This window comes from Hyposmocoma kahamanoa, unplaced genomic scaffold (genome assembly GCF_003589595.1).
Source record: "Hyposmocoma kahamanoa isolate Upper Pololo Valley unplaced genomic scaffold, ASM358959v1 296, whole genome shotgun sequence".
Classification (NCBI taxonomy): domain Eukaryota; kingdom Metazoa; phylum Arthropoda; class Insecta; order Lepidoptera; family Cosmopterigidae; genus Hyposmocoma; species Hyposmocoma kahamanoa.
In genome coordinates, this window is record NW_020653780.1 from 4,368,764 (window position 1) to 4,392,583 (window position 23,820).

At 35.4% G+C, this 23,820-nt stretch overlaps 1 protein-coding gene across 10 annotated transcripts in view; it reads left to right on the forward strand.

Moving 5' to 3' along the window:
• The window catches only part of LOC113229257 (protein lap4), an 89,885-nt gene extending 68,479 nt beyond the window's left edge, over positions 1-21,406 (forward strand). For 2 of the 10 annotated variants that reach the window (XM_026462791.1, XM_026462792.1), the window contains 16 exons: positions 54-152; positions 858-1,112; positions 3,822-3,932; positions 4,930-5,109; positions 6,530-6,688; positions 7,145-7,288; positions 7,639-7,734; positions 8,029-8,112; positions 8,306-8,431; positions 13,044-14,462; positions 14,865-14,970; positions 15,083-15,254; positions 17,156-17,297; positions 17,654-17,749; positions 18,248-18,427; positions 20,017-21,406. In XM_026462791.1, the coding sequence (XP_026318576.1) occupies positions 54-152; positions 858-1,112; positions 3,822-3,932; positions 4,930-5,109; positions 6,530-6,688; positions 7,145-7,288; positions 7,639-7,734; positions 8,029-8,112; positions 8,306-8,431; positions 13,044-14,462; positions 14,865-14,970; positions 15,083-15,254; positions 17,156-17,297; positions 17,654-17,749; positions 18,248-18,427; positions 20,017-20,265 (3,618 nt within the window). In that variant the 3' untranslated portion in view covers positions 20,266-21,406. Of the gene's footprint in view, positions 1-53; positions 153-857; positions 1,113-3,821; positions 3,933-4,929; positions 5,110-6,529; positions 6,689-7,144; positions 7,289-7,638; positions 7,735-8,028; positions 8,113-8,305; positions 8,432-13,043; positions 14,463-14,864; positions 14,971-15,082; positions 15,255-17,155; positions 17,298-17,653; positions 17,750-18,247; positions 18,428-18,792; positions 19,052-19,091; positions 19,136-20,016 lie in introns of those variants that run through there. The other 8 variants (XM_026462794.1, XM_026462798.1, XM_026462799.1 and 5 more) reach the window with 8 other exon arrangements.
• Positions 21,407-23,820: the final 2,414 nt, after the last annotated feature.

Below are 23,820 nucleotides of genomic sequence, written 5' to 3' on the forward strand. Positions count from 1 at the left end.
AAGCGCACTATAAATAGTGCGTTTGTTAAAACTTTTTGTGTTATTGACTCCAGCCTGGCACGAAATCGACACCTAACAGTACGAGCACGCCTCTAACTCCCGGCGCGAATAATATGCACGGGTCCACCGACGACGTTTTCGACGATATACAGGTAAGCCCCATGTCCACTTTTACTGTGCTCGATCGTTCGCAGGTGATGGTATACGGTTTAACACGTTCACATCCGTGCTTTTACGTTCTCGCTTCACACCACTGTGAATGTACACATCGTAGTTAGATACACTTCAGCCCGCAACCGTGGCGAGAATACTATAGTTATTGCATTTCGGAATATAGAGCTCATATTTCGTGATGTTAGACTGTGGTATCTATCGTTACTGCGTTGTGTGGGCTGAATACAGCTTTCATACACTCCAGTTGACTTAACATTTTTAGTTGTTTTATTTTTCAGAACATTATTTACCTGCAGATACGATTATGATGACGTTGTCATTTTTATCATAATATTAAAATAAACACATGAAATAATCGTTTAAATAAACATTCATTTCATCGCGTTTCATTTAATCCTTTTTGCGTTTTAACACTTTGTTTACAAGAACCTTTGACTAAGATTCCGTTTCATATACACAAAATAGTGCTAACAAGAAATTTTACAAATTTTACACCTGCTCTATTAGTATATGTTCACAAAATAAATAATATGCATTTTATAAGCTTTTTGAACACCAAAATACAGTCTACAAAATCGTTAATAAACATCAATATGAAACGTCACCATGATTATATCTCGGCGTTAAAGCACACTTACCCACATAATGTCCACTGATTCGATGTGAACGTGTTAACCGCGCAGCCTCGGCCGATCACGAACGAGGACTTCCAAGCGATGATCCCGGCGCACTTCCTGGGAGGTCCACGGGCGACTAGCACCGAGCCACCTTCCAGCGGGGTTCGCGTGACAGTGGAGCGTGCGGGTGCGGCTGCCATGCTGCCCCCACCCCCCGCGTCTCTCGGCCGCGTCACCGAAACAATCACCAAGTCCACCTTCACCGAGACCACAGTGACGCGGGTCACTGACAACAACCTCGTGGCGCCGCTCATCGCCGAAGTAAGCCCTAGCCTAGTCCGCCCATCCGTCTGTACATACGGCTTCTGGCTGACACCGCACCGAGCGTCGACCTGCACTAGTTTTAATATAACATCAGGTAAAATTTCTTACAAAATTCGAGCGGTTACGTATCGTTATAAATATGTATTTAAAACGTCCCCTGATCACAGGGCTTAAAAATTATTACATACAATTGATATTGAAATTCAACAGGCCGCACCGAATTTTTGCAGTAATTTCATCTGGTCGTTATAGACACGTAAGTGGCTAATAAAAAATGCATTTTTCACTCATCACTTATTACGTACGCAAATCAAAAATAAATTATTTTGTACAGAACGTACTATAATGTCCAAGTTTCGAACCCGTTCGAGTTTTACGAAAGTTGACAATTTGCATTGTTAACCTATTTTACCAGGTTACCATTCGCTTAAGGCTACGCAGTGACATTTAATATTTGAATTTTCCGAAGCTTTTTCTTAAAAATATGCTTTTATCGGTATCAGAAAATAGTAATCATATTAAATTAATCAAAGTTATCGAAAATAGTAATCATATTAAATTAATGAAAGCTACAATTTTAAGACCTTAATGTTTAGGTTAGTTATAAAGCAGGATTGGAGGTGATAATTATCGCCATAATTATTACAGTAAATAAATATCTTTATTAATTTCGAACCCTGATGTAAAGTGAACTTTGAAATGCCATTTTAACCGGTTAAAGAATTTCTCTATAATGATTATATATATCCCGCCATAAAAAAAAACTCGAATATATCCGAAGCTTGGACGTAAATGGTAATGTAAAATGCCTTTAATTGTCTTACAATATAATATTAATTTATTTTTTAACCAATGTGTTATATACTTTTTAATTTAATTATTTTTAAACTAAGGCATTTTACAATTTATACCGAGGTTAAGCCTTTCCTCTCAAGAAGCTGCCTGTTGACCTAATTGACTTACTTAATAAAGCTTATCGAAATTTGCAAGAATAATATGACAATCTAAAATAACAATGAAGTCAAGGTCAGGAGTAAGTTTTCTTATGACAAAGTCTTCTCGGACAGGGGAGCTACTGCCCGATGAAGCTAAATCATATAACATATTTGTACACTTTCATACTGACACTACACATAGTTACACTATTTATGTGCGCCCGACTGTAATTGTACGGACATAACTAGTTAAGAAAAATTAACATTTCTTAGCGTTCTATGAATATTTTATAATACAAATATGCTCATATCTATACCTGATTTTGATTCGTGTGTAACGTCCGTACAATGTGCAGTTTGAATTTATGTTTTACAAACGCATTTGTAAAAGCTTTGTTTATTTGTCCTTACTATTTTCTTTTCATAAAATCAATATGTAGTCTAATTATATATTTCATTTTTATTGTAATTTTTCTATGGAAAAACATAAACTACTGATTCCGATTGCTGCCATATCATGGAAAAGCATCAAAACTTATTTTTAAAAATTAGGAAATTAAGACTGTTTAGCATTTGAAATCAGCTGTACGTAGACCGCTATAAACGTATGCGCTTTCCTCGCGCATCGAAGCCGCGGTAGGGATTGATCGGAACGGCAAAGGAATGGAAGATTTTGTATGAAATATCTTGTGTTCTTAAAGACATTACTGGTATCTGAGTTTCCCCAAAATGAGAATGCCCAATTTGGACTCGTAAATTTTGAATTCGCGACCGGTTTAAAAATTATATCCATCTTAAAGTACGTTAGCAAATAATATTATTTTTGTTCATAAAACAGCATATAAGTCGATGAATAAATATTTAATGTTTTGTAAATACTTATTTTTAAACAAAATCAAAGTAGTTGCCGTAACGTTTTTTTATTATTTATTTATTAATTATACGGCTAGAACGTTAAAAAAATATAAACTTAAGCTTTTACAACGGTTAGATAAGTCTGTTTTAAAGTGAATTTGACTCTCAACTTCAAAGTTGTTAGAAAACTTTTAATTATCTCAATGTTGGAGAAATCATTTACACTCGACAATATAAACATATATATATTAATATATATATATATATATATATTAATATAAACGAGACTTGAAATGTCAAAATCTGGATAAGTAGGCATTACGGTCGAAAATAAATAACTGCTTTTTTTGTACGTTTTTATCTCATTAGCCTGTCGTAGTGAATCAAATTGTAACCTTTGATGTATCTCCTACTGTACCTACTATAGAATAATATTTATCTCTGTACTACAAAGTAACTTTTCAATGTTAATTATTGAACATAACATAGTAAAAATGTTATGCTTATATCAACTTTCTCTTGTAAAATAAAAATAAATTCAGTGTAATTACCTGGTACCTTCGATTGAGAGACGTCAATTTTCATTTAGCTGGACTATGTGGAACTTGAGCATTGTCCTTTAGGTTTGCTCAAGGCTAGAATGAATATACTTTTACTAGATAAATGCGTGACATCGTCGACCATTCATCCCTTAATAAGAGATTGTGGTCAAGCGTTAAAAAAAGAAATCGTTCTCCCTGCGCTTACCTACGAAGAGCAAGCGGAATCTATTATGATGATAATAATGACTATAATCTCGAATACGTTTAATTAAAAATCTGTAAAAGTGACTGTCACATATACGAACTTTCCGCTTAATTGCTCAATTGTTTCTGTACAGAACAAAATAAGCATCCATTACTATCTATTGTTACAGGATGTCGTACTGATGAAGGAAGGTGGGTCTCTTGGCTTCAGCATTATTGGGGGTACGGATCACTCTTGCGTACCGTTTGGGGGCAAGGATCCGGGAATATTCATATCACACGTAAGATCACGAAAATTGTATTTCTGTCTTTAATATGATCGATTCCAGTACTACTTATTTCTTTCGATAAGTGGTTTCATACTGGTACTTTCAGAGCTTGAAAATAGTGTTATGCTATATAGCCACACCACCCTATTTTTTATTATGATATTACCCACTGTAATGTACGTCTAATGTACATGATGCATATGTATTTTTGTGAATGTACTATTAGTTCGAATGGAAAAAAAAATTATTGTGGCGTTGCTACGGAAGATTCTTTGTAGTCACGCCACTTATTATTAACACTAGTAAATGCAATTGTAGCTATTTTTTTGAGTTTAGCCAAAGTACAATCGCCGTGTATTACGTACATATCAAATGCGGTGGTTTCCCTATCATTATTAATTCATCGTATTTATTGTTTGTTAAGCGCCTATCAATAATGTACTAGCAAAATTGTTAGGCAATATTTTGTAAGAGTGAATATGTAGGCGTTTCATCATAATACAATTTAACATTTCAAATATAGCAGAATAAACTTACATTTCGTCTATTTATTGATATGTGTATAATACACACCATTTGTATATTGGCTAAATTCATAAAAATAGCTAAAATTACATTTACAATAATTAATAATAGGTGGCGTGGTTACAAAGAATCAACGGCACCGTAATTGTTTTTTTTTTCTTTTGAACTAATAGTTAATACGTTTGTATCACAAAAAATACATGTACATAATGTACGTTGAACGTACATTACAGTGGGTAATATCATAATAGACAAAAATAAGGTGGCATGGCTATATAGCATGAGACGAAAATGTGGCTTTCTACGCTAGCGCAATATTATTTTTTTCATTAGTAAATTATTATTGGCTATCACTGACATTTCGCCGATGATATTATTATTATTATAATATATTATGATATTATTATTATTATAATATTATTATTATTCGAATATTTTATGTTACTTGTTTTAAGAACGTTTTGAAAAGCTCGTATTTTATCAGGTGGTACCAGGAGGCGTAGCAGCCCGATCAGGCAAGTTGCGCATGGGCGATCGATTGCTAAAGGTCAACGGACACGAACTAGTCGGTGCTACACACCGCGACGCCGTTCAACTGCTACTAACACCCGGACCTACCCTTACGTTAACTGTGCGGCATGATCCTCTGCCCATCGGTTTCCAGGTCAGAACCTATTACACAATTTTTGATGTATTACATTCTAATTGATTAGCCAATAAAGGTCAATAAAAAGGATTTTCGGGTTCTTTACTCTGTCTGTTCGATGCTATATCAAATGTCATTGGAGAAGTAGCTAGCTATGAAATCTTTCAATGGCCTTTCATTGGTTACCTAAACGTTTTTTACATAAAGTAGTACTAACAATTTAACATAATGCACTGTCAAGACGTTGACAACTGTTTAGCTGATTTGTTTACATTGACCAAGAATCGTAATTGTAGATAATCGTATTTGGCCCGACAGTGGCTGAAATTATGTCAGTCGATATTAACACTGCTAAAAGAGTGACTGCAAATTGTACATCAATTCTCTGCTTCCTTGACTTGGCTCCGTGTTAAGCAGTAAGCTATTGAGTTCTTGTGAAATCGGTTCAGCTTTGACATTCTCAAGTTTGAAATGGTTGCATTGCAGCAAAAGTGTCGTTTGCATTTTGTCGTGTACTCGTTTGACTAACCGTGATTTGTATGTTAACATGAACATAAGCCGCGGAATGTTATGCATGGATGCAAGTTATCGGATTTGTTATTACTGACCAACAAAGTTATATTGTAAACAATAGTAGAATATCAGTCGTCGCTTAAAGTAGTATTTGGCAGTATCGATATAATATGTATGGATATTGCTTATGCACCAATGGAAACATATCTATTTACTGACAAGAGCATTTAGTGTCTGTACTGCAAATTGTCGCTTACTTACTGCAGGACGTATTCTGTCAAGAAAGGGAAATATGTCGACACATTACTGTCTAAGGAAATATTATGGAATTGTTGACGTTATAAAATGCGATACATTGTTTTGTTCCACACGTGCGCTGATTGGTGAACGCGACGCACAATCAGGGTCCCATTCAAGTTGAGGTCGTTGACACAATTGTAAGTGAGCCTCGCCTGGCGTCTCGAACCTCTGTGTGTTACTTTACCAAATATATGTCTGACATTATCCACCCCCATCCAGTCAGTTTATGTGCTCAGCTATCGTCGTTTTATGAATGGTTTCGAAATGATGCTTTCTTCTACTCCGTAGCGACTCTGAAGGAACATAGATGGCCTTTGGATACTCGTAGCTTACACTTTATTAAGCTTTAGTTATCATATACTACACACCACAGTCTTGTGCTAGGTTTTTTTTATGTGTTTATACCTGAATGAGTGCTTAATATTGACAGCATGATATTGTTATATGGCTTTGCATGTAATGTTGTAGGTCGAGTGTTGTTGTAGACAGCGAACGAAACCAAACCTTTTCAGTATTGCCCTGGAAAATCCTGCAAATGGTTGTTGTTGACGTGTTAGCCGTGTGTTTATAAAATATAACGATAACTATATATATAAAATTACTAAATGTTAGATTTATTCCTCAGGACCTAACAATAACGAAACAAGAAGGCGAGAAATTAGGTATGCACATAAAGGGTGGGCTGAACGGTCAACGTGGTAATCCTAATGATCCTAACGACGAGGGCGTCTTCATATCAAAGATCAACAGTGGCGGCGCTGCCAGGAGAGACGGACGACTTAAGGTAAGGATTATGCAAAATTTGAGCACCTTTTAATACCACATCAATACCAATGTCAGTGTAAAGTGAAAAGCTCTGATGATCTGAGTGTTCTGCTCCGTACTTACTTACATCTTTTATTTTGGTCAGTAAGTTATGCAGTGTTTTTTTTTAATGGGACGGTATGGTACGGTATAATACGAAACCATAGAAGATACAAGGAAACTGTCTTAGGAACCATTTAAGTATTTTTTGTGTAAACAGTTTTGGCATAGTCAATTTTTTGATCAAGCGTGTGTTTTCCATAAAAAATCAAAGAAATTGACCAAAATTAATTTTAGTACTGATCGAGTCATAAAGGAATCATTTCGTTGTATGGGATGAAAAAAATCGGGACAGCAGGAGTTGCTCAAATCTCGTAATATATTTTTTCATATATCAAAAATATATCGACAGTTACATATGTTCAATGCACGCTAGGTCGGCATGCGTCTGCTAGAAGTGAACGGCATATCTTTACTCGGCGCGACGCACAATGAAGCCGTCAATGCCCTGCGTTCAGCTACGAACGCGCCATTACATCTTATCGTATGTCAAGGATATACGCGACCAGAGAAGTATACTGTGAGTATCAATTGTATAAGTTTTTAACAAGTCATGTTATATAGATCTTTTGTTTTCCAAAACTCAAACTGTTGGGTAAAAATGTATTATAAAATATCACCAATATAAATATCACAATGATACTTTTTATTGTTTTTCAAGGCCACAATCACATCGTAATAGTGATTATGTATGTTATTAATCTTTAGCTTGACTTATTTACAATTTGTTATTATTATTTGACACGCAATAACACAAACCTTGAAACCAGAAATCAGTGTCTAAAGTGATTAATAAAATAAACGATAGTTAGCACGCTTTTTCTACACATGTGATTGTTTGAAGTAGTTAGAGCAATGTGTTTGCAACAGACCGGTAGCGAGAGCGGGACGGCGGACACCGGCGGCTCTCTGTCTCACTCAACGTCAAGCCTGGACCGAGATGAGCCCTTGCACCCGCATCAACCGGTAACTTCAATTCTTTATTCTCTTTTCATCTTGGATCGTTAAGCCGCCAATTAACTATACCGTTATTCTGTTGCTCAAGATTTTGTTATTTTTCCTTCAACAAATGAAGTTGCAAATAATACACGGATCTAGTATGGATGTCACAAGTGGACATGGAAATGATTGTATATCGATACGAATGTTTGTAAATAAATAAGTAAAAACTATGACGTTATAGGATTCGAGGACGTTAAGTTTTCAATAATTTCATTTTATATTAAAACTTACATGTAACGTGGACGCGCTTTGTTACAGGAGCAGCATTTCCAACAGGATCTGGTTGAGTTTGAACACGAGAAACAAGTCGCAGAAATGAGAGAAAAGTCTACACCAGAAAAAGTACGTTCCTTCTTAAGAACTTCTCTTAAATTAGCCTTGAGAAAGTCTAAATCTTGACAACAAATGTTGATTTTTAAAGATATTTTAAAACAGTAAATATAAAACTATTTTTAGACATTTTAATATCACCTTCATAATTTTCTAAACCATTTTTGTTTATGTCCATTATTACTTCACAAATAATTTCCTATAGGTATTAGACATTGTTCACGCCGTAGAAAGTATCGCATTGGAGCCTCGGCCGATGTCGCCGACGTCACCAGAGCCGCAACACAAGACCACTACCGTTGTAATGTCCAAACATACGCTGCAACCTCAGGTCAGTGCTTCTGCTACCACGTTTGTGTAGAAACATTGTAATTGGCATTAGTAGCTAAGTAAGGAATAACAAATAAAGCACACACGCGAGTTTATGACTATTCTGCCGCTTGACGGGCGAGTCAATCTTCTACGTAAAGGCTGACTAGTTATTTTAAGACTCTTAACGCAATTTAAAAGAAAACTTACAAGTACGACGAAACAAACAACTAGATTTACCTAAGAAACACTGGCGATAGTTTGCTCGTGAAATCAGAATATATTTAGGCGGACATACATGATTCTAATCCACCAACAGATTAGTTCACCGTTCCGTCACGTGTATGCAAACACAGGGTAGGATTTTAGCTTTATATCCACATGAAGCATTTTATTTCTACATTAATTATGCATACAGATAATGAACATTTAATAGTATTCGGAATTTACCGAACGATACAGCTAGAATATTTTTAAAGATTAAAGGGTACAGATATTTTGTGGGCGACTCTCTACCATCTTTCTCCACGGCTCAAGCGAATCGAAAGAGCTATCTTAAATTGTAAAAAGTAAACCATTTCCGAGTCAAAAAGTAATTATTCAGCCTTTTATCGTATCGGTTCCACATTTCTTAATTGAATTTGTCATGAATTCGTGCGTGTACTAAAGATAGAATTGTTCAAACCGAATTAGTTGTACATCCTTTAAAAAGTAATCTCATCCAATGCAGTTGTAGAAATACGTTGTGACAAGGTAAATAAGAAACCGAATTCTCAGCTGAACCCTTTATTAAATGTGCATGTATTTTATATAATACTGTGTGGTACTCTAACAATTATTATGTGCCAGTATTTTTTAGTATTTTTTTACGATCTTTGAAAGCTTTATATTTTCAATAGCGAATCTGATGACAGCATGAAAGTTTAAATAGCTTTGTATAACCTTAATTTTAACTCTTATAAGACCCAAAACGCAATGTATTTTTGCACGGTTAGTATCTTCCTGATTTTTATGTAAAGCATGCACTTCGATAGTAGTAAAAAATATTGCTTGCATGAAAATATAATTTTTATTATGTGTATTTCGTAACTTAATTATTGCCTACATATTTTAACATTTTATCTTCCAAAATAAATGTTGTTTAGTATATTTACTTATAGCCTCTTATGTAGACCAATAAAAGGAAAAATGACACAAGATCTCTTTTAGACCCCTCTGTTCTTTATATGTGTTCAGGTTAAATGTAACTCAACTCAATAAGAGTTGTTGTGCATGAGTTCATAAAGTTTAAGTTGAACTTCAAAGTGTGATTGAAAATACATCGATGTTCGTAGCTTAGATTAGTGTCGTCATGTGCTAGCTTACAAGTATCGCCTAGATATCAACTGTGTTAAACAGATTAGAAAAATAAACTATAATTGACAAAAAAAAATCGTCCATTGCAGAATGCTTATCAAGAGGAAAAGGCGGAAAACACATAGTAAATACATAAATGGTGTGAGACTTTTGTAAATACGTAGTTAACTATCAATGGGGTGAGTGGAAATGTGTAATTTATATACCTTATTAAATTTAGTAGTGCTCCCGATGTGTATGAAGCTGTTTTTAAACTTACACTACTAATTTCTGAACAGAAAAAAATATGACCACATTAATTATTTAAAAATTAAACATTTTATAAGCTTCATACATATCAATATACTGTCTTAAATTTTCATGTTTTGAAAACATACAAACTACATTTTACTTCACGACTCATGTTATTATGAATTTAACAATTCATGGATGTCAAATTTTGTATACACATACGCGAATTTGAATGGATATTTGTGTAAATAAAGGCATATTTTATGAATTTATTATTTAAGGATGTACATGGTGGTTTTTATATTAAGATCTATTTTTTAAGGGAAATACGTTCGTTTTACTTTTTAGTAGGGGATTTATTATGGCCGGATTACGGCAGTCGTTTAATTTCTAACTGTAATCTAATATTAGGGCGGCTTACTGAGAACCTATGCAGAGAATTAAGTATTATTTTACTTTATTTAGGAACTTTTATACAATTGTATATAACAATTGCGTCGTATCCTAAACTATAACTTACAAGGTCTAGTCAGCCAATTCAACAAACAAAAACAGTCTGCCCGTTTCTTATGGGGAATGCCCAGTACATAATGTTTGGGCCTACGACGCTTCGGTTAACGTGCAGGTCTCTCATTAACGCCGCTCTGAGTATTAAGGATCTGGGTTATCAATATAAGCGTAGTAAAATCAATCTATAGCAACATGTGGTATAAAATTCTGTGTCAATATCACAATACCCCCACAAACAAATTAATATATATTTTTTCCATTATTCATTCATCACAACTAAGTCATATACAATAACAAAATATCCGACCCATGACATTGTACTCAAATAATCAAAATGACCAATATATAAAAATGTATTCTATGTAACCAATTTAGTTTAGGTACTCAAATATTTGAAATTAATTTTAAATACTGTTTTATATTTATAATGAGTAGGTGTTTGTAATCTTTGCTAGAAAAGACCAATTTTGTACCCCAATAATGCTACGTAAAAGGGCGATGCCACATTTCGTATTACGTTTCAGTATCGACCTATGATAGAAGCTATTTTTTTAATATTCATTAATATTGACGGTGCGTTTCGGTACAAATATTACTCCAAATATTGCCCAATGTGCAATAACGTCAATGTCAAGGAAATATTTTGCTAGCACTTTATAAATAAAACAGATGGTGCTAATTTCAATATTATGGGCTTAGGAGATTCACTATGCGAAGTAACAATTTTGTTATTAATATTGGTGCCATCTTCTTTGTTTATACCGTGCTATTAAAACTAAACGAAAATACCCATTACTTAAGTATTATTTGACTATACTCCATCCAACCATTTATTTAACTATTGACATATGCTTGCCTCCGAAGTTACGTAATTATTGACGTACAGCCATTGACAAAAAAAATGCAATACTTCCTGGACTCTTTTATTTTTTAATTTTAGTGCAAGAAGAAGCGACGTACTCTTTAGCTCTGATATTTATCGAGCCTACATATTATGTAACGAAGATTATTCAAGTTGATACATTTTACTACCTGTCTAATACATTATAATGAAACTAAATAAATTATAAATAATTATAGTAAATTCTTGTCGTTTATTATAATGAATCGTCGGATTCTTTTCCATATGAACGGGAATCATTTAAATCCTCATTAACATTAATTCTTGATTACACAAATTGTCAAACGCAACACCACGATCCCAATCAGACAAAATCTTCTTTTGTGAATCCGGTCCCATTCACGATTATAACTTCTTCTTAAATAAAAATCGATTGTTATAAATAAATCTAATTGGAAACGCGTTAGGACATCAGTAATGGATTAGAATTCGAGCTGTCAAAAGTTAAATTAATGGTTGGACGGCGTATAGAATAGAGAATAGTATAAGAATAGCTCCGTATATTTAGAGTTACGATGGGAAATATTTTTGTTGGACGCTCAGCCCCTTACATTATGTGTCAGGCGCAATAGCGTGTATGTATGGCGGCATCTGGCAAAAATTGCATGGTGTAGTATGGGTGTTTTCTTTATTTTCTTTAAATATATTCTCGTAGAATGCCCATTTTCACATTTGTTATCAATCAACCTTATCTGGATGAATTTAAGGTGCCTTAACCCCTAGACTTAGTATGGGCTTGTTACTGAAACGTGTCAATGAATGTAACATAACCCTTAGCGCAATTTTCCTTGACTCCCAATAAAGTTAAAATGTAATTCATTCACACTCAAGTAAACATTACCCAAGTGTATTGTCTTCTTATTGTTGTTTCCCATACGTTAAATTACATAATCTTTAGTAGATTCTGGTTGTCTATTTAATATTATATGCAACTTTAATATTCACGATCTGGTATCAGTGGCATTGGACATATCAATATAATTGTTTTCTGGTTTTTATTTTACGTTGAAATCTTATAGCAGTTACGTTTATTTTATAGTATTAATCTCAATGTGAAATTTGTTAAAAATTATGTACGGGCAACAGCACGTCTCCTTTTACAATGAAGATTGAAATTTAATTCTATACCAATTATGAAAAGATGCTCCAAATTTCTAAGCGTAAAACCGATCGTGCTGTTGACTGTACTTACATTATAAACTATTTGGCCAAATTTAATGTAACTGCCAATTTTTGACTTCGGTATATCTGTTAAGTAGTTATTATTGATCGTCTATTTACTTTAATGTAAAATTATTATTATTGAATTTATATTTTAGTGTTGCATACAAATACACGATGTTTCAATAACAATATCTGTTTTCTCATTATTAATTTTTCGATGACATTTATTTTGGAAGATTTTTGTTTCTGGCGCGTACAAGTTTACCGTTTAATTCGTTGTAAGCCTTTATTGAAAAAATTAACTGATTTATAGTAATTTTTTCATGCAAGTAGCCGAAACTGAACATTTGTGCTACGTTAATAGTAAAAATTATTTTCCTATAAAACGGCTTGTATTTTTGACACCCTTGTCTTCTTATTAGCTAAAAGTGGCTAGTCGGTGCGATTGTGTACATTATGTTGGTTTGGTTAGTCGTCTAGCACGCAAGCGTCGCCTCCTTCGCCGCTAGCTGTGTTCACACACCAGAAGGTGCGGACGCCGCCCCCCGCTGCGCCCACTCCCCCTCCGACGCCTGCCGCCGGCACGCCAGTGGATCCCCCACACTACAATGCGCCGGCGGCGCCTTCCTCACCAGCCGCCCCGCAGCAGAGGCCGCAGCAGCCGCCACCGCCTCCTCCTAAACCGAAACCACCTGTGCCTCACAAGCCACAAATGAAGCGAGTTAGTTTTACTCAAGATCCACACGACGAATATGAACGAGAATCGATTGACATGAAACCGATTACCCAACCCCTCCTGCATGAGGTGCATGAAATCGAAGAAGAGGTTCCTACGGCCTATGCGACTAACGATGCATGCGTGAAAACCAGTAGCTCTTTACTAATCGAACGATCGCCAAAAACCGAGCTGGAGGTCTCGAGGCCGGTCGCTAGGGCCAGTCCGATCCACCCCGATGACATCATCATTCCTCCTCCGCCTTTGTTCGATTCGAACGTAAGTGAGAGTCCTCCTGTCTCCGAAGATGAAAAAGATATGAGTTTGCCACCCATCACCGTAATTCCCGAGCGGATAGTGCTGCCGACGCCTGATGTAGCCGAAACATCCATGCAGTCCAACTCTACAAACTCCCCTGAAGCTGAAGTTCCCCCTCCAGTCAATTATTCCGCCTTCCCAACGGCTATTTCTCATCCCGTAGGCGTTCCATCTCGTTTAGCTGTTCAATCACATGTGCCTCAATATCAAGTCTTCCGCACTCCCGAACCCACATCCTTTAGTAGTGATGATTATTATAACGAGTTATCAGTTAGTCCTGGTGGTGATCCCGAGCCACCAGAGCTATTACATGTGCATTACGGCACCTTGCCGTCTGTTTCGCACATTCCCCAATGCTCGTGTAAGTTACACCCAGACATAACGTTATCCGATGACATTCCGATACACATTCCAACACATTATTCATTACGAGATTTACGTGTAAGAAATCTTCCATCGAGCATAGTTCACTCATCAACATATCCACCCATCAATCCGTACCCCTCTCTAACGACGGTTGCGGGCACTTACAATCCGTATACTTGCAGTCCTTCGGTGTGTGCCTCTAGTCATTCCTGCAATACATGTTGCAAACCATCTCCAGTATCTCCATCTTTACCTAGCCCCCTCGTGCAAGATATAAATGCAAACGTCACTCGAACCACCCCGACTAATAATGATGATCGGCCCAAAAGTGTACAGTCAGAAAGAAGAGTGCGTTTCGAGGAAGTGACGACTGCACCCGAACCCGATTTGTTGTTCAAAAATTTGGAACTCGAGAGGGAAGCGAACTCCCTGCCCACATCTAGCCCGAAACCCGCATGGAGCAGCAAAATGAAAGCCTTTGCCATCGGCGAGGTAATCATCAGTGTACGGCATTCTCACCCTCACACACTCGGCTTATTTTGATTGTGTTTGTCGATATCCCACCCCGAAAACATTACTAAAACCACACAGACCGTCCATATCCCATTTTTGTTACTTATCCTACCCATCTTTGGTTATTAACTTGCAACGTTTTATATTTTGCATGTTCTTTAATTTACTGACTGCATTTATTTTGACATATATATTAACATTTATAATACTGACTGCATGGGTGTTTACTTGCCTGGTTGACGGTTTTTCATCGCTTGTATATTAGGTACATAAATATGCATATCATAAGCTTATTAAATCATAATCTGTGTATTTTGTCGTGTTTCACGTTCTAGACATATACGTGGAAAGTAAAATTCATAAGTAATCATGCACTTTCAGGCTTCCCCACCTCATTCTGGTAATTTTGTGAAAGCGTCTGTTAGCGACAAGAAGAAATTCTTCGAAAGTGCAATGGAAGAAAGTCACAAACCGTCGCCCAAGCCAGGTTAGATTTTAAAAATATATATACTTATCGAAAGGCCTCATGGAACTATCAAGATTTTAGTACAGTAAATGAAAGTAAACCCTGTTTGAGAATCAATGTTATTAATTCGCAGAGAAAGTTTTCACATTCTTGTCAGCGGATGAGGTGGAGAAATTGAAGCAGGAAGAGGAGCGGAAGGTGGCGTCTCTGTCGCGCGCAGAGCTACGCTCTTGGTCCCCAGGGGAGGACCACCCGAGCGGATATAGCTCGCATTCCGACGACGAACCTTATGAGAACGGTCATAGGTATAAAAGCTCCTCTCTCAAATTACACAGCTTTCTCATTTTCACATGTACCATACTTACAGTTATAAAGTTTGTTGTTTCTATTCATATCCAAAAAAGCCTTGTCGTATTGTTTTGGAGTGCAAAAAAGATATTCGCACCAAAAATATTATCCGTGGTGGTATTTCATCTCATCGGAGTCTTATTTAAAAAAAAAAAAATTGTGTATAATGAAATAGGAAATGAAACTATTTTTCCGGATTTAAATCGCGTATATTTGTTTTTTCAAACAAACCGACGTTTCGGGTCCTTTACAGGTCCCATGGTCACGGTTGACTGAGGTGGTACAGTCTTCAACCAGTTATGTCTAATATTAATGCAAACCACCCTATTTTTTCCACTATAGTTACAATAGTTATTAATTAAATACCTTATTTTTAATTTTACAAAGAAAACATTCCAATTTACGCTACATTAAGTTTTACAAATTATTTTATTGAATGAATTTTTATTAAGTTTAATTTATTATTAATTATTAATAGAAATTAGAATAAACTAAAACATATTAATTAGTACTGCAGTCTTATGTCTGTTTGGGATTTTTCATTAGAGGAAATACTGGATCCCAAACTGGTGGTACGGAGAAACCGTCTTCCCTGTTGAAATTAGGGTTTTTTTAATTTCAATGGCCTCTCGCAGCATCCTGGGTAGATAACGGACTTCTTTTGCAAGGACCTGGGGTTTGTCAAACTTCATTGAATGTGTAGGTTTATCCATGACATGCTCGCAGACTGCATACTTGTTTACGCGACGGTGTTTGACATCAGCTATATGTTCTTTGACGCGGGTACAAATACTTCGCTTTGCTTGTCCAATATAACAGAGACCGCACTCACAGTCAAGCTTGTAAACTCCTGCATCCTGTAAGGGGATGTTAAATTTCACGGGTCTCAGGAACTGAGAAATCTTCCTCATGAGCTTGAAATAGGTCTTGATAGATGCACGCCTGAGGACTCTTCCGATCTTGTCTGTAACACCTCTCACGTAAGGTAAGATGGCAGGTCTTCGCTCGACTGTTGGTGGTTTCACACGGGGCCTGCGGCATTATCGTGGAATCTTCAACTTATTCGCATGTAGGACTTACTTTATATGCTGAAGTTCCCCTGCCAGTTGATTACTGTCGCAGACACCATATGCTCTTTGAAACAAAGATTTGCCCATGGTAGCTAACTGGCTAGGATGGTGATGGGAATTACCATTCAGATACCTATCTGTATGGGTTTTCTTTCGAAATACAGTATGGCCTAAGGTGTTATTAGGATTTCTTTTAATTAAAACATCTAAGAAAGCTAAAGTACCACAATTCTCTTGTTCCATGGTAAATTGGATTTTAGTACTAAAAGAATTAAGATGGTCCAAAAAACGATTTAAATCCGGAAAAATAGTTTCATTTCCTATGTGTAACAATCGCGAAAACCTAAGAACTCGATATAACGAAATAATTTTTTTGTTACGAGAAACGAAAGTAAAGCTTATACCCCTGCATTATCGCCACTTCTTTTTGGAGTACTAAATTAATAACTCCATTTCGTCCTCGTTCAGCAATTAACCGCTAGATGGCAGCACATTGATTGAAATTTCAATACAATATCAAAACGTCGTAACTTGCAATAATAGGTATTGATGGTATTGAACTTCAACGATGCGCCAACAGGGTAAAGTTTAAATTATATTAACATTCCAGAATTTGTTATTTCTTTTTAAATTTGAAATTACGACCAATGAATATCTAGATTTTGTAGTGTTTGAAATTAAGAAAATGTGAGTTTTGGTGACATCGGTTCTTATAGTAAACGAGGCTTAAGGCCCTTCCATTGTTTTTTCTTCTGTGTTTTAAACCATAGACCATTTTAATACTCCAGTGCGTCGACGGGTGGAGTAAGTCCGTCAGCAAAGTCAGCAAGACGACGAGCGGATCGCGATTCAGCCGAGCCTGAAGACGCAAACACGCGCGCCGCACGTCGCGCTGCTTGGCGAGCCGCGCGCCTGCGTTCACTTGAACATGTATGTAATTTTTCAGTTATGTAGAGATCAATAGATTGTAATCTCAGTGCATTTCAAAAAAGAGAAAGCGTTACAAGTTAATTCGAATACAAGCACATCGTGACATTTACTAGAAAAAGATGGTACCTTTTGCTTTGAAGATGTTGACCCAAAACAAGTGCTGTAACTTGCCATATATTATAATCTTTGAATAGTAAATTTTTCGTAGTATACATTTGCTTACGATATTTTTATCAACCATACTCAAATTATAATTGCAATGGACGTTCATTATCTCGGACCTTCCGTGTTGAAGACAAGTTCTGCTGTCATCACTGTTTATTTTATAATTAAATACGTTTGATTTGTGTTTACAGGATGCAATTGAAACATCAAAAGCCATAAAAAATATGGTGGGTCCAGCCAATGACATTATAGGTGAAATGCCGTCGCGAGAGAAATCTCCTTCCGAGGTAATTACAAACTTATTTTGATACGTATATGTCCTATATAGATACCACTTTGAATGTCGTCCATTAAAACTACTAAGCGACCCAGTTTCAAGTTGAAACAAGGCGATCTATACATATATATCATAAGATTGTCTTTTTCCAACTCTGGCTTTAGAATGTGTTGTCATAATCCAATAATACATATTGTGTATCTGTAACCGTTAACATCAATGGTCATTAACACTCATAAATAATTATAATTGGTGTTTCATACTAAATTCTAATATGGACACATTACAGATCCATATAAGACCCATTTTCATAGTCAAGACACTGAATATTACTTCGCGTATAAATATTGCATTGTGTTCAATCATAAAATCTATTCATATTACCGCTGTTTGGTAACTTGTTTGACTAATTTTGTGTTCTATGTTGGATGGGGTTATATGTTGTTTGGCTGGCATACTGTCTGTCCATGTTGAGGTGTGAATGTCACATTGGCTTTACAAATTATAGAAATGGCCCCTGCCTCGTATTGCGTTACGTACAAAACCGGGGCCGATACTGGCCATCAAGGAGAAGGAAAAGTTATTAAACGAGAGAATAACTCTGCGCACCGAGGAATATCTATGCCCGACCACCGGAGAGACTAAAGTCCGAACCGTCGAGTACATTGAGAAAGTCATTGAGAAAGAGGTACGCGTTCGCCGCGATGTACATTGCTAATTATTACAAACCGCTGTACACAAGCAATGCCCTATTGTGTGTGGTTTTGTTTTTATTATAACTTTTTGTATACAAATATGCTTAGCTTTCTACGTGCAATTCTTATGACTATTGACTTCGAACTGACTTAAAACGAAATAACGTGACTGCGACTATTCATATTATATGTCAATCAGGTATCGTAAAAACTAACTTTTTGAAATTGGACTGAAAAATGACAAGCTTAAGGAGACTGACATTGATAGATAATTAATATCGTGTAAAACACATATATGTCAATAATCTTTCGGGCCGTTATAAACGCACATAATGATTTTCTTAGCACCAAAAGTGAAACACCATAATCGTTGTAAACGTAGAAACTGTAGATCTAAACACTTAGTTCGGTCACCCCACTAAAAAATATTAACAAATGGAAATCAGGCTTTATGTGTTGGTTATGTGGTAATTGTCTTTATTTGATAAATATGTTGAATATTTAAAGTATGTTATTATTCTCATTTTGTATATTCTATATCCTCCAAAATGCAACGTTAATATTTCTGAGTACAATATTTTTAAATGTCTCACCCGTGTGTTGCATGTTGTCCTACATACAGCATGGCATGCTAACCTGTTATGTATCATTTGTCAGACTGTACCCGGATTCTAGTCTCGGATTCTTCACCAAAAGCAATGGTTTGTTCTGTCTCTTTTTTTTCGGGTTCGGTTTGTTTTTTACATGCCTAGTTTGTACAGCAAATCTTAAAACCTAATGCTTGTAGAAGCTTCGTGAAAATTAACATAGTGTCAAATGCTTATTTTAAGTGTTTATTTTATACAATGTTGTTTCTTTTTTTTGCAATTGATAGTATTTTTACATTATGGTTAAATCATATTCATTGGTTCAAAGCTAGCATAAAATTTACTCCAAATACACCCCTGGGGATATTTATAGGAGCGCTAAAAACCGGTAGAATTACGATAATAATTTTCATATGAACCACTGGCGGCTTGCTTTAGAACGTTTAATAAGAAAAACAAAGATTTTTTTTATTTCTATTAAACGTTCTGGTATTATGTGGATATAGACGTTTGTTATCATAATTCAACTTTTGTTTAGGGTTGCCCTAAATATATCCATAAGTATATTTTGAATGATTGGAGGTGACTATGTGGCGATTACGATCAATGGAATTGGTAAACATAGTATTTAATTATTACCTCTTTAAATAGTATCTAATCAATCATTAATTCATACAATTTAGTTGTAGTTACATTAATCTAATTTTAACACTATTATTATTACATTGTGTGATAAAAACGATAATGGATCCAAATGAGCGTTTTAACATTTGACGACAAGGGACTATACTGGTAATGATATGGAAATTGGAAATTGTTGCTAGTATGATATGAAACATTTTATAGTGGTGTAAAAAAATCACTATCAAACTTATATAAGTCGTATTATTGAACATTAAGGTTCATTTCCATTTCATTATAGAGATGTGGGATGTTGTCATGTAAAGACGCCGTATATTACATTCCTTAACACAATTTTTGGTGCATTCACGCAGGTGGAGACAACGCAAGAAAAAATAATATCGCTGGAGTTAACCACTAGTCCATGTAGTGAAACAGCGCCTACTGATTTAGAGGAGGCGGGAATCAGCTTAGGAGAGGGGGAGATAGACGGCGGGGAGAATTCGCTCCAGCCAGATATAGTGCAAGTGGTAAACCCGCTGTTGGATGGCGGCGCGGGACACGTGACCGCCATACCCGTCGGCCCCGCCGATAAAATCACCGCCTACACCGAACAGCCATAGTAAAACATCCCCCGAAGAAGTAGTCCATCTCCGTTACAATTTGTTCTCATGACAATCGACAACTTATTTTTTCCGACTCGATGCATATCGAGAATCGAACTCGATCGTAGATTTCTTCAATGAATCGAAACAAGAAAAGGTATTGAACGAGTTTCCATCCTTAATTTGTATTGTAACTGTGATAATAAGTTTAGAATACCACCGACTTCATATAGAACGGGCAGGTTGAAGAAATCCACTAACGAGGGACACGTTCTAGTAGCACTTTATTCTGATCACAATTTTATTTTTCTATTAATGTTTTGCGACGGAGATTTTTTAGATTTATCATAGGTGTTACTATCTATTTTGATAGAGAATGTTCTTGAATACTTTACGTATTTAATATTAATAATTTTCATTCCGTGCAAATTTTTTATGATTGACTGAATGCTGATGCTGTACCTGCTAAGTAGAAACATTTGAGAATGTGATTTGATGAGATATAGATTAATGTTGGACGAGTACGATTTCATATATGTGGTCTGTAACTGCATACCATTGACAGCAGTATTTAAACACGGTTGGTTCGCCAACTAACGTAATTGTACAAACATACGCAATTTGGCATCACATTTCCACCTCGAACAGTATAAGTTATTTTTATTATTCATAATATTAATTAGTTTAAATATTTTATTTGTGTATTGTTGTTAATCATTCAGTATTTGTGTTTACTGGTGTATTACTATTTTAATTTAAATGTTTTAGTTTTTACTTCTATGTACTGTGGTGCCTTAATTTCTCAAATGGATTTTTATGTAATGTTACGATGCTATTGTATACTTAATTCAGATTCAATTTCAATAATTTTTTTGAAACTTTTTAAATAATCATTATATTGAAATGTAATTGTCGTAATCCCTTACCGATGGTAAAGAAAATTTGCTTATACGAAAACTGTAAGATGTATTCTGATGGTAATATCCGACTATAATGCATATTGTATTTTGTCCTTACTCTTAAAAGTGTATATTTTCGCTGATAACTATATCAAATTTAATACTATTAAATATTGATGATGGGATGAATGTTTCGATATGTCGAATGAAAGAATGGTTTTCTAAGTGTGCCCTTTGTACCTTCCCAAGGCTCTTTAGCGATATGTGAATTGTAAACTAATGGAAATATTGTATGTTTGTCCCAATTAAATGGTTTAATATATATTTTAATAAAATTAATATTTTGTTTTATTTATCACTAACAATTCCATTTGAAGCATAATAGCGATTTTTTTGTAATATCACAGATAATATAATACTATGCTAGTACTAGCATAGCATTGTATATAGCATAGTATAGTATTAAAGAAATGTCGAACTCGCTCTCGTCACTACTTAGTCGGATGCTTATTTTGATTCTTAACGCTGATCAATAGATGGCACCGAAGTAAACCCGCGATGCGATTGTTATAATATTCGAAAAGGCCAATAGATGGCAGCTGTTATATTTTTGTCAAGGTTATTTGCTCTTTAAAACAGGCATTGATTGTATGTAATATAACATAATAATAAATAAAATCGCAAAGAAGCTGAGTCTGTACTTTTAATATTTTAAAGCAAAAGTCAGAGTCATAAAGTTACTTAGTTTCGAGAATAAATTCAAAGAAACGCTATTTATACAATTTATACCATTGAGAAACTTTCGAGTTATATTTTCAACGACAACCGATAGTTAACTGTTTTTCATCAATCTTTATAATTGTAAATGAATTTTAATTGAACATTCCTGTTTAAATAGTTTTGCAGTTTTTCTTATATCTTATTATTTGGAATGGCATACCAAATGTGACCATCTACAGTTTTAAATATGTACTAAAGTTAATTTGCATGAATTGGGCCGTGTTCTGCATAAATGAGTTAACCCTAAGGCTTGATTCATATCGCCGAGACGCAACGCAACGCGACGACAACGAGCAATGCAACTTTAACTTTATCCTCTACATAATCTCAGTACAGAGTACTAAAAAAATCGACCTCAAAAGTAGGTGGAATTACGTCTATTTGCTAAGTTTTATTGAAATATCCCCTAGTTCGCCACTATAAAGGACTTGATTCTGGAGATAATAAAAATAGGTTCTCACTACGACACTACTCAAAGTATATTGAGAGAAAAACGCCTTGAATTGGAGAAATAGCAAAATCAACCATTAAAGTAATTGCTCCTGAATTAAAGTTAGGCGCTATTTATAAAAATGAATCTTCATTCGTGAACAGCCACAATTCGAGGTGGATGATTTTCTTCAAAATGAAATGGGACCACTATGGAAGTACCTCCTTTCCAACAAAAAAAGAATCATGAAAATCGGTTCACAAATACCGGAGTTATCGCGTAACATACATACAAAAAAAAGAACATACAGTCGAATTAAGAACGTCTTCCTTTTTTGAAGTCGGTTAAAAATAAGGCAACATTTCATTAAACAAACTGCTGCAGCGACCTGCGGTAGGCGCACTTTATAAAATGCAATATACTACAGAACATATTCTCTACTAAATAAAGTACACATTTCTTCAAACAACAAAAAACCAAAGAGTAAAGCCGCGCAGCTTCACCGCTATCCGACTTCGCCCACTCTGACAATACAAAGTGTAACTTAGCGTCTCAACAATAACGTATATTTCTTTGAAAGGTCAGGTCAGGTCATCAGGTCATCAAGGGTGTTTATGCAATTTGTAGATTTTAAATGCAATAAATATAATAGTCCAAATAAGATGATCTCGGTGGCTCAACGTTTAGCACTGTCGGCACTGCATGAAAAGGTTCCGGGTTCGATTCTAGGTCCAATTTGGGAAATAAACTTTTCTAAAGTTTTTTTGGCCTAGGTGTTCTGGGTAGTGACGCGAAGCGAACTTCGTAGCTCTTGGTTCTGGGTTCGATTCCCGGTAGAACCAATTTAGGAAATGAACTTTTCTGAAGTGTCTTTGGCCTTGGTATTCTGGTATTGCCATATATAAGTAGTTTCAAGTACTCAGTTCCACATGGAGCAGTTGTATGTAACCCAAAAGTTTCAAAAGCTATGTTGTCATTATTAATTTTTTTTTTATTGGGAGTCGGTAAGATACCGCACTAACGCCAATCGTTCTTTAGTTTACTTGATAATGAACCTTTGTTATACATTTTCCAGAACAAGCGATATGAAATTGCACATATAGCTAACTTTGTCATTTAATCATCGAAAATTATAATCCTTTTAATTGCATCGTTGTAAAGCGACGAATCAGAAAATCGTTCATTATCAAATAAACAAAAGAACAAATGATACTAGTGCCGCATCTTGCCGATTCAGTATTCGCAATAGAAAATAAAATTTTTATAATGGCAACATTGCTTTATCGAGTGCAATAAATATGTCACGGGGAGGTTTATCACATATTCATATCACTGTTTCTTTTTATTTCGTTTGTCGCGCTCAATTTTTATGTTTATAAAATCACCGTATAGTATTGTCAAAATGCTTTAAAGTCAGCTGTGACTATGTTTGACACTGCGTTATTCTTTCGCGATCATTGATCC